This window comes from Apis florea, unplaced genomic scaffold, assembly GCF_048593485.1.
Source record: "Apis florea isolate Af1SG1 unplaced genomic scaffold, ASM4859348v1 contig_3203_pilon, whole genome shotgun sequence".
Classification (NCBI taxonomy): domain Eukaryota; kingdom Metazoa; phylum Arthropoda; class Insecta; order Hymenoptera; family Apidae; genus Apis; species Apis florea.
The window spans coordinates 4,913,862-4,932,197 of NW_028256723.1; the positions used below are offsets into that span (position 1 = coordinate 4,913,862).

Below are 18,336 nucleotides of genomic sequence, written 5' to 3' on the forward strand. Positions count from 1 at the left end.
TTTTTTTAATTTAGGTAACGTCATTAGTGCATATGCCAAACGGTAAAGTTTATGATCCATTGATAGGCCAGTGGATGTCTCCCTTGTGGGAGAATGTTCTCGACAGAGTGGATACACCGACACATCTACATTTGTACAGATTCAATGGGAACGATCCTATTGATGTTAGGCACACGGACCGACCAAATCAACCAACTGGTAAGTTAAAAATAAATTATTAACGAATTAAAAACTTAATTTACATCATATTATAATAATACTTATACGATACAAATTAATAAATACGAATATCGAAAAATATATCAAATATTTACTTATTGGTATCTTATTCTCAGATCACATATCATGGATGTCGCTTCTTGGATACGATTTAAAGACTCTCGCACCTCAACTTTTCCCCGACGAACTGCCAGATAGCCTCGTTCCTCCAGCTTTGGGTCCAGGCACTTCCATATTTGGCAAGAAGAAGAGAACCAGGAACCTCGGTGTTCAATCGGGATTTCTAGCCTATATCGCACAAAGGCATTCGGGAGATGCCGTCAGTTTATCAGCGCCGCCTCGTTCAGCCCTTAAAAAGGACACCAGCGACTTGATACCCAGCCGTCTGGGTGCAGCCTCGGATCCTCCATTTGGAAAAGGAATTTTAGTATCGAGGACTGCAGATGGCCAAGCAGTAGTGTCCAGCGTGCCAACCGCGAACGCCATCTATGGCGATGTGTTCACGTCGGTATTTAACCGTTCGTACTTTCTCCCTTTCACGTTTGTGGTGCACAGTGCGCAGCAGGACGCGTTTTATTTCGTGAAGGAAGAAACGTGGCGAGCTAGTGAAGATCGTGGTCAGTTGAAACGTTTAGGTGGCCAAGTTAATACAACGTTTCACGAAAACGAAAACGGAAGTGGTAGTAGTTCATTGATAGACGTGAAGATCCACGGCTCCAGTTATATTGTGAATCTGCGTTACGGCACAACTGCCGAGAAAGAGAAACAAAGACTGCTCCATCACGCCAAGGCGACCGCTATTCGCAAGGCCTGGCACAGGGAACGTGAGGCGCTAAAGGCCAACACGCCAACGGCCATCGAATGGATGGTGGCCGAACAAGATGAGATTCTGAAATCTGGATCCGCGTCCAATTACGAGGGTGAATACATCCACGACGCACAGTTGTATCCAGAACTCGCGGAAGATCCGTATAACATCCGATTTACGAAGAAGGCTGTGGATCCGTCTAGTAAAAAACGGCGTAGGAGGAGAGGCGCCCCCACTTGTAAACTTTGGTGGTTGGACAAAATCTGCTAATCTCAGTAAGTTACCGTTCTAAACCAGGGAGTCCTCCTCTCCTGATTCACATTCTGTTCTGCCGGGAGAATTGTCCAATCGTTAAAGCAACAGGAATTTCCAAACGAACGACTGAACGAATAAGAAGAGGTTGGAGAATTGGATCGAAGAAAAAAGGAAGAAATTGAGCCGCAGCGAGTCGGCAGTCCTTCGTATGGAACACTATCCGAACACTATCAAAAGAAACAAAAAAAAAAAAAAAAAAAAAAAAAAAGTTTTATACCAAAGTCTATTTGTGTATTTCGAAGATGCCAAAAACATTTAACGTTATATCGATTATATTGTATCGCGATTTAGGGTGTAGTGTGTAAGCATCTCGGAGAAAATTTTTGCCTCCGCGCACGACCGTGTTGCCATAACTCGCGACTCTTGCGGACTGATAGTATATATTATCGTCGTCGGCCATATTAAGGAAATTCGTTATTAATTCGTTAGGAAGCCTTTCGTTCTTGCTATAGTTACGGGAAACGACAAAGAGGTCGTGGACCATTTCATCGTTTTCCTCTTCGCGAGATAAGGAAGACTTCCTTAATGAAGACGATCGTGGAATCACGAAAATTATGTGCGTTCACTATCGTTGACTCGTAACGAATCACTGCGTCGTTAGATGAAAGAAGAATGACGAAAAATAAAGGCAGAAAGCAGGCCATTCGTCGTTCGAGCGAATCGAGTGAGAGAAACTAGTCAATATATAGCTTTACATTGACATATAAACTTTTTCCAATAAGATAAGCATACGAAGCATACGTTCGTCGATTTATCATGCGAAGAAACAAACTTTGTGTATCCATCTACCTGTCTACACACGCGATACCTTAGTTGTACTTAGGTGAATGAAAAAAGATAAAAAAAAAAAATTAATAAAAAAGACGATTCTGTCGAGATAAGACGATAGGAATAAACATAACCTATGTACGGATCGCAAATAAAAGCGGAAGGAACATGCGCACGTGTATCTCGACAATGAATGGCCCTGTCAATGCTGAGGAAAATCAAGTTAAAAAAATCAAGTTCCGTCGCTATGCATAACGATTGATCAGCGTCCAATGTGTCGATGAATGTATTGCAAGAACGCGAGATGATGGCGAAGTAAGTGGTTCGATCGAGACAGGTGATTAACGTAGCACGTTTCGAGTCGATATTCCGAATTTAAATGGTCGATGGGGCAAAAAGGAGAAAATGGAGAAAAAGGAGAAAATGGCGATGTGTTTAAGGTGTATTATAAAAGTGGTGCTTTTCCATGCAAAGAAAGAAATTATCGGTGCAACATTCGACAATGAGCGTGACTAATTAAAAGAATGTCGATGTACACGAACACACAATTCACACACACGTACACTGCATAGCGTGGCTAAGATATTTTTAACGATGGATGTATCCTACCCACTTCCCCTACTTAGCGCTAGCGACCATTTCCTCGAGAATTGATGTCGCGTCGCGTATGATTTGTTGTTCAAGAGGAAGAGGAAGAGAGAGAGAGAGAGAGAGAGAGAGAGAGAGAGAGAGAGAGAGAGAGAGAGAGAATTATCGTGAGAATGATCAATAAGAAAACAATAAATAAAGATCTATCGTCGTTTCGTTTTCTGCAACTAGAATGAATGGAGCAGAAGGAAATGTCGAACGATCAAATTAATATCAATTTGTTTAAATTATAATTGAAAATGAAAGAAAGTGTGAAAATGTGGAGAATGTGTGTGGGAGAGAAAGAGAAAGTGAGATAGACAAAGAATAAGCTCCATTATCAGTAATAATACGTATACATGAGATATTATTGCATATTTGTGCTTGCTGGATATGAATAATGGAACGTTAACTATGTTTCTTCGCCGAGTACTAAGGGTGTGTATCTAAATTTAATGCTCGATATGCATCGATCGATTTTATGTTGTATACTGAACGCCATATAGGTACATCTATGTAAAAATATTATTTAGCACCAGTTTCCGCTAAAAATCCTCACCTTTAAAACAATTGCCCAATTAGCAACTCACTGCCCGCTCCACGTGTATAGCGTCCGAACTTATCTGAGCCCCGCCCTTTTTATCCCCACTCCGTCCTTTCTTAAGTGTCACGATTCTTTGTTCCGTTCCAACTGTATCTAAATTTTTTCCGCAATTCTTTTTCTCGATCTCTTCACTTTGCAATTTAAAATCCCGTTTCTTCGAATATTTATCATCGAATAATTTATGAATATGGCTTTAGACGGTGCCGTTTTTAAGATGGATAGATAGGACATTATCGTCTGAATAAATAAGAAAAGAATTAAAAAAAACATTTTAAAAAAAAGAATTTCCTTACACGCTGAATGTATAAACAAAGACAAAAAAAATACAAAATATATAAATATATAAAACAAAGAGAAAGAAAAGAAAGAAAAAAGAGATTATATAGGAAAGCTTCGTAACGTATTTTTAACTCGAGCAAGTGTTTAGAGCTGCATTGAACACCAAAAATTCTTCAAACTCTGTGGTCCAAACGAGCTCTCATGTCTCTAATGAGATTAAAATTGAATATCTTCTTTCGATTCCCTTTTTTTTCTGTGCGTGCAATTTTTTAAATATATTAAAAAAAAAACAAACAAACATTTTTGCGCGTTCGACACTTGTACATAACCTATAATTATCGTTCTTTATCCTTCCGCCAATTTTCTTCTGTATGGCGGAAGGACCGATTATATTCGCGCGATGGACCCTGAGATAATTGGTGATCGAATTACAGCTTCTATTTTGTGGACTTTTAAAAATTCCACACTTGATCCTTACCCCTACCCTTCCGATTCCCTCCACCCTTGAGCCCCTATTCATTCGTATAATCTATATATATATATATACTGTGTATAATCGTTGAATCGGCAATGGCGTTCAAAAAATTAACTATTTTTCAAAAATGACTGAAGAAGTAGAAGAAATATCGAGTGTCAAATTATTAAAACGGATCAGATCGACGCAGGTTGATCGATGTTTCAAAAGGCGGATTCAACGTGCAGGGTCGCGAGAACTCAATTAAACTGTTCGAGTATCTGATTAGTATCAAAAAAAAAGTAAAAAAGAAAAAAAAAGAAATATGGAATGAAATGGAAAAAAAAAAAAGACAAAACAAGTGAACAGATTCGCTCTCTTAACTTCCGTGAAGTTTCGTCTCGTTTCACTAAAAACTTTCTATAAGAGAAAAAAAAAAAAAAAAAAAAGAAAAGATAAATGAATATGTACTCCGAAGTTTTCGACTGCGGAGTTAACGCGCGAGCATATTTATAAATACGAGTATAAATATAAATATATAAATATACATATAAAAATATATATATATATATATAAATATAAATACTTCTGGAATTAACGGGGTAGAAAAAGCTCGAACGAAATATGATGGTCATCATTACTATTATTATCGCATTAATTATCATTACGGTGCAAAGACACAGATTGTATGGGAAATGATCGCAAAATGTCTTTATTAAATAGTTATGGCCGAGCTAGCTGAATCCGTCGGACCACGTGAGGTGTACTCGATTCTCACAAAACGAACTTCGTCTTTGGATTATACTAAAAATGACGAAGTTGAGATCAGGAAGAGTACAGAAATTTGAGTATATGAAATGATCTATCAAGAGAGGGGGAGAGAGAGAGAGAGAGAGAGAGAAGAATGAAAGAAAAATTGGAAAGAATGTATGCGTGAAAGAAACGTATGCGAGAAAGATGGAGAATGAATGCGCAGTCAGTCATGCTACAGCTACTACGACCACTACCCTAAGTAGATTATGCTACTTCGCCGCTGATCTAATTGTTTACTGTCACGTGTTGCTGTAAACCTAAACTAATGATACGATATATTTTATTTATATAATCTAATCGACTGTATTTATTGTAAATAGTCACGATGTTTGCTATGATATAATATATCTGTAATTGGATGGAACTTGCCTGGAAACTGCGCCCACAGCCCTGTCCTCCGATCAATGTCTCTCTATACACGTACACACACATACCCAAACACATCAGACTGGTGCGTGTGTCTCAACACATGTACACGTAACACGTATGCGGATACAGAAGTATGTAAGTAGGTATTATATGTATAATGTATACAGTGACACCTGGTTAACACGTCCGTCAATCGAATTCAATTGAGGAATGGAATCTGTATTAATTTATTAAAATTTATTCCAAAGTTTATATAAAAAAAATTATGAATTTCAAATAAGAAATTTCAAATAACATGAAATAAATAATTACTTAATTATGCGAGTAATATAGGATAGAGTTTATTTTAATTATATAAATTTAAATATTATATTGAAATACCTACTTATAAGAGAAACAATGATGATACTGAATTCTTGACACTTCAATTTTTTTCATTTCATTAGTCTTAGTCCAATGAAATAAATATTAAGCTGAAGAATTTAGATTTGATGATGAGTCGTCGATAATCTGGGAAGTAACATATTAAATTATTATTTTTTGCAATTTATTCTAATTAACAAAAAAGATAAAGAATATAATTTCTGTGAAGAAAAGTGGACACTTATCCAGGGATTACTGTACATGATTATGATAAGAGATAATTCGTGGGATAAAAAAAAAATAAGAGGTGCAAAGCACAGGTGCTGCTCGCGTAGCCCAGTGACGATGGGAGAGATAAAGACAAAAGATATACTCTGTATCGCGTTCGACGAATTATTACGATGTCAATATTTCGCGTCGCATAATATAACGGCGAGATTATTCTCGTTATAACTTTGCCTACTGTTATTAATATTACGATCAATTTCGTGAATTTCGATAAATTCGGCGTGCAATACAAAAGCCCATTTTCGAGGATGAAAGCGAACGATGGTCAGACAATTTTTATAAACGTATTTTATTCATCTGTATCGCGCGATGAAAAAAAAATTCTCAACGACTGCCATCTCGAACTGCCATCCATCGATCGATGGTTCCATTTATTAGAGAGAGACAAGAAAGAAAATTTTTTTCGAAACAAATTCCGCTGTCGTACACGTGTGTCGCGAAAACCCAACCAGCATGTCCAGTAACAATTACAATATTACTATCATAAGTACAATATATTAAGTGTTTTCAGAAAATATATGATCTATATATGATAATAAAAGCGGGAAAACGTTTTATAGTTTGTTATTCTCTCATCTACAGTCATTGATCCTCGTTCACCTTCGTCTCATTCCGAATAAAATATCGTTTTGCGTATGTTCTGATGTTTTTGATTTGGAACTTCAGTCTTCTCTCTTCATTTTAGCAAGTACACAGAGTGCGAGAAGAAAACTCATTAACTGAAATGAAAAGTCAATTGAATGTTTTTGAACTGTCTATGTTCTCAATGAGGAATCGTTCGACTCACTGTAGTTATAAAAATCAACAGCACGGACATACTAATCGTGTGCATATGAGACTTGAGTAATAACACAGCGTTTTTCAAGCATCCTGATTTATAAGATACCGCTTCCGTCATTTGTAAACACTATAAACAATTTTTTTTTTTTGTAAATTTAATAAGAGAAAAAGAAGTAAAAATATCGGATTTTGTTTTAAACAAATAATTCTAATCAAACAATAAATGATATATTGCCATAAAAATTTGGACATGTGGATAAATGTTACGCAAAATTCGTAATTCATAGTTTAATACGAAAAGATTAATATAATTATTAGAAATGTTTCATGCCTGATACATGATATTTTATGTTAAAACATATTAAGAGACATTCTACAATAATTCAAGGGTATGTAAAGTCAATTTATATAATTCAAAAATATATAATTTATATTAGTTTGTGGAAAAACAAAAAAATTTTCAATAATTATTGTCAATAATGATAATACAAGATAGTTTGAAGTTTATCTGACTATTTTTTACGACCTTTAATAATTAAGCGTGATAACTCATATATTGCATTATTGATTTGCAAATATGGGAAGAAGATCTATATTATTAGCACAATATTAAAAAATTTATTTGATTAAATATTTTCTCGATATCTTTCAATTTTAAAATCAATTATATACATTACGGGTCATATTCATATCAGGTATTTCATATGAAAATCAATACTAATGTATGTATTCAAGAAACTATTTACAAACAAAAAAAAATTTACTTCTTCGATAGATCCGAGACAACAACTCTTCGGAATATCAACACGATACTTGGTCCAGTCCTTTGCGGATTTTATTCCACAACACTTTAACTAAAATATAATTTTTTTAAGGACTAATTTTTAAAACAAGGAAGTCCAGTTAAAATCTTTCAGAGACATCTTGAGGTAAGTACAAGAAACTGGTCTTACATATCTGTGGGTATTGTCCCAAGCTTCTCTACTCAAGGATGAAGAATGATAGTTTTCTATGGCGGCGCTCATGTCGTCCTGAATTCTTTTTGTAATTTTTTCGAAAATCCAAAAACTCATTATAGCGCTGATAAATATAATGCATAGAAATATCGAATAACAAATACCATACTGTAATAAAATAGCTTTTTAAGTGTCTTTTTTTAATTGAATAAGATTTAATATTGTATCGGAAGGAAAGAACATATAACAAGCTTGTAATTATTAATTTATTATCAAAACCTACAATGTTCAAGAATTTTCTTCTTCTTCGAAGTAAACCAAGAATTCCCAATAATGACACTAATGAGGCAATTAAACTTATAAATAATAATATTGTAATAAAAAAGTGTTGATCTATCAATCTTAACATTATCCTACTATCTGTGAAAATCCATGTAGAGGTTACAATGCCAACAATGCCTGCAAGCTTTAATTAATTTACATAAAGTTATGTAAAAACTATTTAAATAAATATATAAAAATCAATATAAAAATATTCTTACAAGAATACTTTTACATAATCATTTCTATTCTAAAAAATTCTAAAAAATATTAAATAAATTAAAATTATTGTAATAAACGATTTTTTAAAATTATATTTACGCAAATCACAAATTAAATAAAAAAAATTTAATACAAATTCATTTTTTAATATATTAAAAATTTACTACTGATTATATTATAATAATTATTTATATACTATTTACTTACAAATGTTACAATATTAATTATCAAAAAAGTCACTTGAATAAATCGTTGCAATAAGCCACTATGCGAAAATTTTTCAAAATGCGTTCCTAGAAAATGTGAATATTTATCGGTAGATCCAGTTACATTGCTATCAGTGATGTCCTTATCATCATCCGTTTCCGTTTCATTCTCATTTTCATTATTTCTCTGATCTGATGTACGGGAAAAAAATTTATTCCAATTCATTGGTACGGTATAATCAAAATGTAGTTAAAATAAGTGAATAAAAATTACTAAGAAATGATAACAATTTGTTATTTTAATTTGTTATTTGAATATTAAATTAAAATTACATTTTAATATATTATCAATAAGCTAAGTTTTATACTTAATCAAATTACATTATTACATTTATATTGCTATTTATTTTATGGTATAATAAAATAACTTATTTTATGGATATTCTTTTTAATATTTACATACAAATTTTATTATGTGCAATTTTATTTATTTATTTCGATTATTTTTACTAGAATATTAAAAATTTTTTACTAGTGATTTTTTTTTTATTTGAATATGTAATTTTTTCACTAAATATTTATATATATTTTTATTTTTTAAATTAAAAACAATTAATAACTTTTTTTAACATTTAATTCAAATAAATTTAAATAAAAATTATATCTTTAATAATTTATTAAAAATATGAAAGCTATTTATTTTCCAATATTAACAACTTGTTATGTAATTTTAATTGTAATGAAAGTAACTATAGATATTGAAATATTTTCGCGCCATTTCTATATACTCTCAACATTTATAAGCAAAATATTCGTATTTAATTAATGTCATTTTAAATATAATAAAATAAGATGAATAAGAGACAATTTTCAGCATCTTCCAATGCAAAAAAGGCAAAATATCGGTAAATATTTACAATATTTGCTAACAAATTTGTTTTAACCTTATTTTATTATTGTACATTTACATTTCTCTTATTAAATTATTAAAAAAAAGTTATATTGAGAAAAATTTAATTTACATATTATTTTTTATATATAATTAATGTATATGCCACAAATAATTGATAAAATAAAATAAAAAGAATTAATATTATATCTTTCATATTATATCTTTCAATTCTACATGTATGTTATCTTTATTGTTGTTATATTTTTTATTTCATTTATATATTTTTATTATTACTTATTATTGTTATTAAACTTTTAATATATTTTTTATTTAGTAATAGAGATGAAGATGACGATGAATATCCTGGTTCATTTGAAGCAGAATTGGCTACTATGGATGAAATGGAAGATGAATTTGGAAATACAATGTCTCAAGTTATTGAAGAGGTATATAAATATTATATCAATTATGTTTATTAAATAAAAATTATAATATATGAATTTCTTTTTTGACAAAAGTTTGTATCAATAATTTTATATATAAGGTAATTTTACATTTTAATTTTATATTATTAATATTTTATTATTATTTTAGCCAATTCCTGTGCAATTAAATAAAACATCAAAAGCAGTGAGTTAATGAGTGTAACAAAAGTATGTTTGTTAAAATAAAAACACTTACTAAGCATATTATTGCATAAATATATTACTAAATTAATATATTAATTTCCAGTTATTCTTATTATATATTTTTATATACATTATGATTTATTTTTTTGCAATGATTTATTTATTTTAATGCAACTTAATATATTATATTCATAAATAATTAAATTTAATTATCATGCATTTAATGTTATGTTTCATTCATTGACTTATTTTTAATTCGCTTTTAAATGCTTTTTTTATTAATTGTACGCATATTTTTTTATTGTTTTATCATGTCCTATATTATATATTATATAGTATATCTTTGTTTTATTATGTATATTATATATTATATAGCATATCTTTTTGAATAATTACTCATTTTTAATAAATTTTCATTAGGGTCCTGAACAAGAAAATACATCTTCAAAATGGAATAGGCCTTCACCTCCAGAATTAAATCCACAGAAAGATGCATTGATTTTTCAACAAATAGAAATTGATCATTATAGTGGTAAATAATACTATAAATATCAACAAAATCTATTCTATTCTAGCTCTTAAAAATAATATAATAAATAAATTTTTTTCAAGGTATACCATTGCCTGGAATGCCAGGTAGTAATATACCTCCTGTACCAATAATGAGAATGTTTGGTGTTACAGAATTAGGAAATTCAGTTTGTTGTCATGTTCATGGTTTTAGTCCTTATTTATATGTTATAGCACCAACAAATTTTAATGATCACCATTGTAAATTATTTAAGGTATCTATCTATCTTATCTATTTTAAAAATCAATATGTATCAGTGTGTTTTAAACAAATATCACAAATTATTTTATTGCAATCTATTTATTTATTTATTTAGGAGGCTTTAGATAAAGCAATATTGAAAGATATGAGATCCAATCCAGAAAACATTCAAGTAGCTGTATTAGCTGTTGAACGAGTATTTAAGCAAAACATGTATGGATATACAGGAGATGAAAAATCATTGTTTTTAAAAATTACATTAGCACTTCCAAGATTAATATCACGTTGTAAGAAAATAGTTGAAGAAGAGAGTATTTTATCTGAATTTAGGCATCAATATACTGCTTTTGAAAGCAATATTGATTTTGATATTAGGTGTGCATTTGAATTATATCTTTCACTTTTTAATCTTTATTTTTTTTTAAATAAATAATTATTTATTTAAGATTTATGGTTGATACATCAGTAGTTGGATGTTCATGGATTGAATTACCACCTAAAACTTGGAAGCTTCGACAACATTTTGGACACAATTTACCATTAACTGCAAGATGTCAGTTAGAAGTTGATGTTGCATGGGATACTTTTATTGCACATGCTCCACAAGGAGAATGGTCAAAAATTGCTCCATTTAGAATTCTTAGTTTTGATATTGAGTGTGCAGGACGCAAAGGTAAAAATTCATTTTTTTGATTAAACAAATGTTTCTCTTTATATGATACATAAATTCATTTAATTTTTTTAATATAAATATAGGTATATTTCCTGAACCAAATCATGATCCAGTGATACAAATTGCTAATATGGTAATAAAGCAAGGAGAATCAGAACCATTTTTACGAAATATTTTCACTCTTGACACTTGTGCACCAATTGTTGGTTGTCAAGTTTTAAGTTTTGAGACAGAACATAAAATGTTAGAAGTATGACTTATTTTAAATTTAACTTTGCATTAATCATATTGGAAAATCAACCAATACATATTATATTTTATTTTTTTTAGAAATGGGCCGATTTTGTGAGACAATTAGATCCTGATATTTTTACTGGATATAACATAAATAATTTTGATTTTCCTTACCTAATTAATCGAGCAAGTCATCTTAATGTAAGAGATTTTTATTTCCTTGGTCGAATAAAAAATATAAAATCTGTAATTAAAACTCAAGTACTTCAAAGCAAACAAATGGGTCGTCGTGAAAATAAATCTATTAATTTTGAAGGAAGAGTTCCATTTGATTTATTACTGGTAAAATCAATAATCTTAGAATTATTAATTATAAACTTGTATAACAATAAATATTTACATTTATGTTTTTAGGTATTGGTTAGAGATTATAAATTAAGATCTTATACTTTAAATGCTGTCTCTTATCATTTTTTACAAGAACAAAAAGAAGATGTTCATCATAGTATTATCACAGATTTACAAAATGGTAATGCACAAACACGTCGAAGACTTGCTGTTTATTGTTTGAAAGATGCATATTTACCACTTAGATTATTGGATAAGTTAATGTGTATTTTCATTTATATGGAAATGGCAAGAGTTACTGGAGTTTCCATATCTAGTTTATTAACACGAGGTCAACAAATTAAAGTTGTTTCACAATTATTGAGAAAGGTTAATAACAATAATAAACTAGTTAATTGTAATTCCAATTAAAATTCTACTAAAAATATTTAATTTCAGACTCGAGAAAAAGATTATTTAATGCCAGTGCATCGAGGTCAAGCTAGTGATGAACAATTTGAAGGAGCAACAGTTATAGAACCAAAACGTGGATATTATAATGATCCTATTGCAACTTTAGATTTTAGCTCTTTATATCCTAGTATTATTATGGCCCACAACTTATGTTACACAACATTGTTAAAATACGATAAACAGACTAAAAACAATATTCAATCAGATAATATTACTATAACTCCTAATGATTCAAAATTTATCAAAGCTAACATCAGAAAAGGAATCCTTCCAGAAATTTTAGAAAATCTTTTATCAGCTAGAAAAGCGGCAAAAGCTGAACTGAAAAAAGAAACTGATCCATTGAAACAAAAAGTTTTAGATGGTAGACAATATGCTTTAAAAGTATCTGCTAATTCTGTGTATGGTTTTACCGGAGCACAAATGGGAAAACTGCCATGTTTGGAAATATCTGCAGTAGGATTTTAATATTTAAACTTTTTAATAAATTACACTATTTTATACATATAATAAAAAATATTAATTTTTAGAGTGTCACTGCATATGGACGTACTATGATAGAACGAACAAAACAGGAAGTAGAAGAACAATACTGCATTTCCAAAGGATATAAAAATAATGCAGTGGTCGTATATGGTGATACTGATTCTGTTATGATTAAATTTGGTGTGAAAACAGTGGAAGAAGCTATGGAACTTGGCAGAGAAGCAGCGGAATATGTATCCTCAAAATTTTTAAAACCAATAAAACTGGAATTTGAAAAAGTATATTTTCCGTATTTATTAATTAATAAAAAACGATACGCTGGTCTATATTTTACTCGTCCAGATAAATATGATAAAATGGATTGCAAAGGTCTAGAAACTGTACGAAGAGATAATTGTCCATTAGTAGCTAATATGATGAATACTTGTTTACAAAAATTACTTATTGACAGGTAATAACATATTTATATAATAAAATAAGAGTATTCAATCTGTTATATTTATGCTTTTTTTTTTTGTAGAAATCCCAATGATGCCATGAATTATGCAAAACAAATTATAAGTGACCTTTTATGTAATCGTATAGATATTTCTCAGTTAGTAATTACAAAAGAATTAACTAAAACTGATTATGCAGCTAAACAAGCACATGTTGAATTAGCAGCAAAAATGAAAAAACGAGATGCTGGAAATGCACCAAAACTTGGTGATAGAGTACCATATGTTTTTATACGAGCAGCCAAAGGCACACCAGCTTATCAAAAAGCAGAAGATCCAATTTATGTCTTAGAAAATAACATTCCTATAGATACAAATTATTATTTAGAAAATCAATTAGCTAAACCACTAGTACGTATTTTTGAACCAATTCTTGGTGAAAAAGCTGAATCACTTTTATTGAAAGGAGATCATACACGCACAAAATCTGTTGCTACATCAAAAGTTGGTGCTTTGTCTGCATTTACACGTAAAAAGGAAGTATGCTTAGGCTGCAAAGCCGTTCTTGTACCGGAAAGAGAGAAAATGGCATTATGTAAATATTGTGAACCAAAAGAAGCAGAATTATATCAAAATGAATTGTATCTTGGTAGAAAATTAGAAGAAAAGTTTTGTAGATTATGGACAGAATGTCAAAGATGTCAGGGAAGTCTTCATCAAGAAGTATTATGCACAAGGTGCACTCTTTAAACAATTGAAAAATATCATACATTTTTATTAAATTAGGATATAATGATATTAAATTTAATATTATATCTTTTCAGTCGTGATTGTCCAATATTCTATATGAGAAAGAAAGTTCAATTGGAACTAGATACACAAATGAAACGAATTGAAAGATTTGGAATTCCATCATGGTAATATCAATAGATCAGTAAACAGGTATGTTTATGTGTTGTTGATTCAATACAAAAAAGATAACTTTAAAATAAATATATATATTAATCAAAATAAGAACAATATCAATGCTGAAAATAAAAAAACTAGGATAAAACACAAATATTGCATTATTAATATAAAATATTTAATCTTTTTTTGTAAATTTTTTTTTTACAAATTATACATAAAAAAATGGATAAATTCTTATAATAATATAATTTAATATAACATATATTTTTGATTATATATAAATTGAAATTTTTTTTTATATATATAGATACATTTTAAAAATTCAAAAATTATATAATCTTATTAATTAGATCAATCAATTTTATTAATTAGAATGAATAATTAAAATGCAATTAATAATTGCGAAATATTTATTATGAAATAGTATTTATATAGATTTTAAATACATAAATTAGTTATCAAATCTTAATTATATAACATTGCTCAAGAAGTTTATTTGAATAATTAATACTTTAATTAGAATTTAATATTTGGTATTAAAACTAAATAATTCAATATTAAATAAAAATAATGAAATATATTTTTTAATTTTGTCAAATATTAAATATGATTGAAATACTAAATTTGTTTTTGTATGGCAGTATTATTATACTTAACAAATTTATAAATATCATTCAAGATATTGTGCTTCAATTTTTCACAAAATCTTTTTTGTTTTCTATGTTAGGTTTTTCTTTTGTATAAAAAAGAACATTTTACATATGTACCTTAACATTATATGAATGAAATTAAACCAATTACATATATTTACATAACTATTCACACAGTATGTCAAAATGTTGACACTTCAAACGATTTCCAATTTTACTGCAATATTTATAAATAATCTCTTTGATTAATAATAAAAAGTAATATATTTATATTAATATACATTACACTTTTTTTTTACACTTATTGTTTGCCAATATAATATTAAATTTATAATTTTTTAAAAAATTTAATAAAAGGATCGATGAAGTTTATATTGTTTATATGATAATAAAAATCTGAAGATGCTGTAATATTAAGAAATAATAAAAATTACATAGAAAGAATACAGCAATGATATAAAATGACATGAAAAAAAATATTTAAATTGAATAAATTTTTGTTTATTTCATTTAAACTTCTATAGAAAGATAAAATTTTTGTTTTTATTTTTATTCCCTGCTTCACATTATGAAAATTATAAATATCGTTTTTCGATGAAATTCGATTAAATAAGACTATTTAAAATATAATTATAATAAATAAACGGAATAAAGTGTCCAGCTTTGCGTGGCTTGTTCAATTTGACTAGTCATATGACTAGTCTTTTTAATAAGGCTTAGGTAAAAAAATTTCTTAATAATATTAATCATTTTCTACTTTGTAGTGCATTTGATAACCAGTCCATTGCTTGATCAAGACCTTCACCTTTTGTTGCAGATGTTTTGAAGATTTGGAACGTTCTATTTTTAAGAGCATCTAATCCAAGAGCCTGATGAACTTCTGCTACACTTAAACATCCTGCCATATCTTGTTTATTTGCCAAGACCACTAAAATGGCACCTTGCAATTCTTCTTCCTGAATATATACAAATATTATATATACATTTATATATTATTAATAATATAAGAACATCCTATAATTTTAAAATTAAAAAATTATAAATTATATTTTGTATGTTAAGAACACTTCATATTCAGCTGTTAATATCACTTTCATATCAAATTGTTCATACATTATTATTTAATAAAATCTAATTACAGACAAAATACTTAAAATTATTGATAGTTTTCTATGTTAGCAACATAATACTTACTCTTAACATATAAATTAATTCATCTTTTGATATGCCTATCCTATCTTTATCTGCCGAATCCACAACATAAATTATTGCATCTGTATTTGAATAATAACACCTCCAATATGGTCTATAAATTTAAAATATAATTATACATTTATTATATCTTATATTACATTTTTAAAGATTAGATTAAAATAGCTAATTAGAGTAAAACTAAATAAAATAAAAATATAATAAATAAAAAATATTTTTAATTTATATCTATCATTACATACCTTATACTAGTTTGACCTCCTAGATCCCATACTTGAAATTTTAAATTTTTATATGTGACCTGTTCTACATTAAATCCTATAGTAGGTATTGTTGTAACCACTTCACCAACCTGCAATCTAGTAAATATAATATTGAAAACAATTTCACATGCATGTTATTTTACATTTAATAGCTTTAAATTGTTATGCCACATAAACATATATTTAATTATTGGTTATAAACATTCAAATATATGAACCATTCATGAAAATAAAGGCGAATAAATAATTAATTATAATGTCATATCAAACTTTAAACATATTAAAACATATATATTAAAACATAAACTGTCAAGCGGAATATAGAAAATTGTCAATGTGAAATACACCTGTACAAGATTGTAGTTTTTCCGGCTCCGTCCAAGCCTAAAATTAAAATTCGCATTTCCCGGCTGCCGAGTAAATTACGAAAATAACTGAGTAATCCTCCTAGAAAGACAAAAGAGTCGAAATTACATACAAATATATCCCGAAAAAACTAGATGAATCGTCCACCGATCAGATTTATATTCATTGGATAGATTCAGTGTGATTTCGGAAACATGTACCTTCATGAATTATCACACAACTCACCCATATCGATCACGTATTATTTCCAATTCATATAGTATAAATTAAAGTTTATTGTCAAATATAAGAATCACAATTGTATCTAAGTAACCGGGGCGCACACCCCTTTAACTGTCCACGGATGCAGTTTGCTTCAGATCACTTGCTGACTTGTATCGTTATCGTTAGTCGAACTCACATGAAGTTGTTTCTGTTCTTTATGTATCTTCGATATATCAAGTAACACAAATAGCCATATTCAAGATATTTTTATGATTTGATTATTAAATAATCTTTATCTAAATATTTCTTTATTTCTTTATTTTTTTTTTAATATTGCACGAATATTTTGTACATATATCATTAGTAAATTTCAACATAATTTAATATACATAAAATTTTATATTTAAATTTATAATATATTATAAATATATAACTTTATATTTAAATAAATAAATATATAATGAATGATAATTTAAGAGTTGTTCTTGTTAAGAGTTTTGAAAGTTTCAAGTTTTAATCGTTATTTTTTAAAAAAAATTTTATAAATAGATATATATATTTATCCATATTTACAATTTTGATTAAACTTTATAATTTTAAAAATTGTGCTTTATAAAGACATACTTCTTCGTTGAATTTTCGAGATTATATAATACTTAGCTAATGACGTATATTATACCTTTTCTTTTTAAAATACTAGCAATAAATCAGAAACAATAGTTATGTATGTGTTGAATTCGTAGCTATATATACATATATGCATATTCAAGTACTGTTAAGAATTATGTATTTAAGATAAAGTAATCAATTTTTAAATGCTTCTTATTACAAATATTATTATAATCAAGGCTTAATTCTTGAGATATTGATATTCTATCTTATAAGATATAATATATATTAATGTTAAAAATAATTTTTTTATAATTATGAAAAATTATATTCTTTAATTAAAATATATATAAAATTTTAAGTTTTAAGTTTTTTTTACAAAAAATGAAATTAAATTATATTATTAATATTATATATATTATAAGTTCATGAATATTTTAAATATTTTTTATATTATTTGAAATATAATGAATTGTTTTTAAAATAATTAAAAGAATATAATTATTCAATATTAATGTGTATAAAAATTTTAAATCACTATTTTTATATTATGTCAAATAAATGGTATATTTAAAGTTTAATTTAAATTAAAATTTTAATTTAAAATTTAAAACATCTTGTTTTTCAAACAACTGTCAATCCCATCATACTTATCACGAAACGCTGATTCTCACAATAATCGATAGATGGCAGAAATATCGTCTTCCACGTTTATTCCTTGTACAAGAGATTTCTGTATAGTCTGGACCGAAAGTGGTTTTGCTGGGATGCTGTACAAACGCGGCGCCTGTGTTGTTCGTAATTGAC

At 28.3% G+C, this 18,336-nt stretch overlaps 4 protein-coding genes across 6 annotated transcripts in view; 2 read left to right on the forward strand and 2 right to left on the reverse strand.

Moving 5' to 3' along the window:
- Positions 1-6,462, forward strand: part of LOC100871383 (tenascin accessory) — a 92,853-nt gene extending 86,391 nt beyond the window's left edge. The window contains exons 17-18 of the mRNA XM_086911185.1: positions 15-198; positions 336-6,462. Coding sequence (XP_086767311.1) covers positions 15-198; positions 336-1,297 — 1,146 coding nt within the window. The 3' untranslated portion in view covers positions 1,298-6,462. The remainder of the gene's footprint in view (positions 1-14; positions 199-335) is intronic.
- LOC105735559 (uncharacterized) lies at positions 6,247-8,677 on the reverse strand. Its single transcript, XM_031916700.2, has 6 exons — positions 8,394-8,677; positions 7,927-8,109; positions 7,641-7,811; positions 7,452-7,541; positions 6,695-6,814; positions 6,247-6,626 (listed from the first exon to the last, which is right to left on the reverse strand). The coding sequence occupies exons 1-6, from the start codon at positions 8,616-8,618 to the stop codon at positions 6,570-6,572; spliced, it is 846 nt and encodes a 281-aa protein (XP_031772560.1). The 5' UTR covers positions 8,619-8,677; the 3' UTR covers positions 6,247-6,569.
- On the forward strand, positions 8,602-16,022 carry PolD1 (DNA polymerase delta 1, catalytic subunit). Of its 2 annotated transcripts, XM_086911186.1 has the most exons (15): positions 8,602-9,297; positions 9,619-9,730; positions 9,879-9,914; positions 10,334-10,445; positions 10,526-10,698; positions 10,801-11,060; positions 11,132-11,358; positions 11,442-11,608; positions 11,689-11,934; positions 12,007-12,309; positions 12,379-12,849; positions 12,924-13,330; positions 13,400-14,053; positions 14,141-14,258; positions 15,693-16,022. In XM_086911186.1, exons 1-14 carry the CDS (start codon positions 9,245-9,247, stop codon positions 14,235-14,237), a joined length of 3,318 nt encoding a protein of 1,105 aa, XP_086767312.1. In that variant the 5' UTR covers positions 8,602-9,244; the 3' UTR covers positions 14,238-14,258; positions 15,693-16,022. The 2 variants fall into 2 exon arrangements, with proteins under 2 accessions (XP_086767312.1, XP_086767313.1); XM_086911187.1 differs by lacking the exon at positions 9,879-9,914.
- Positions 14,384-17,621, reverse strand: Arl1 (ADP ribosylation factor-like 1). Of its 2 annotated transcripts, none has more exons than XM_003693797.4 (5): positions 16,942-17,621; positions 16,698-16,797; positions 16,330-16,446; positions 16,070-16,181; positions 14,384-15,831 (listed from the first exon to the last, which is right to left on the reverse strand). In XM_003693797.4, the coding sequence occupies exons 1-5, from the start codon at positions 16,943-16,945 to the stop codon at positions 15,622-15,624; spliced, it is 543 nt and encodes a 180-aa protein (XP_003693845.1). In that variant the 5' UTR covers positions 16,946-17,621; the 3' UTR covers positions 14,384-15,621. The 2 variants fall into 2 exon arrangements, with proteins under 2 accessions (XP_003693845.1, XP_003693846.1); XM_003693798.4 differs by having other exon boundaries at positions 16,917-17,385.
- Between the last annotated feature and the right edge of the window lie 715 nt (positions 17,622-18,336).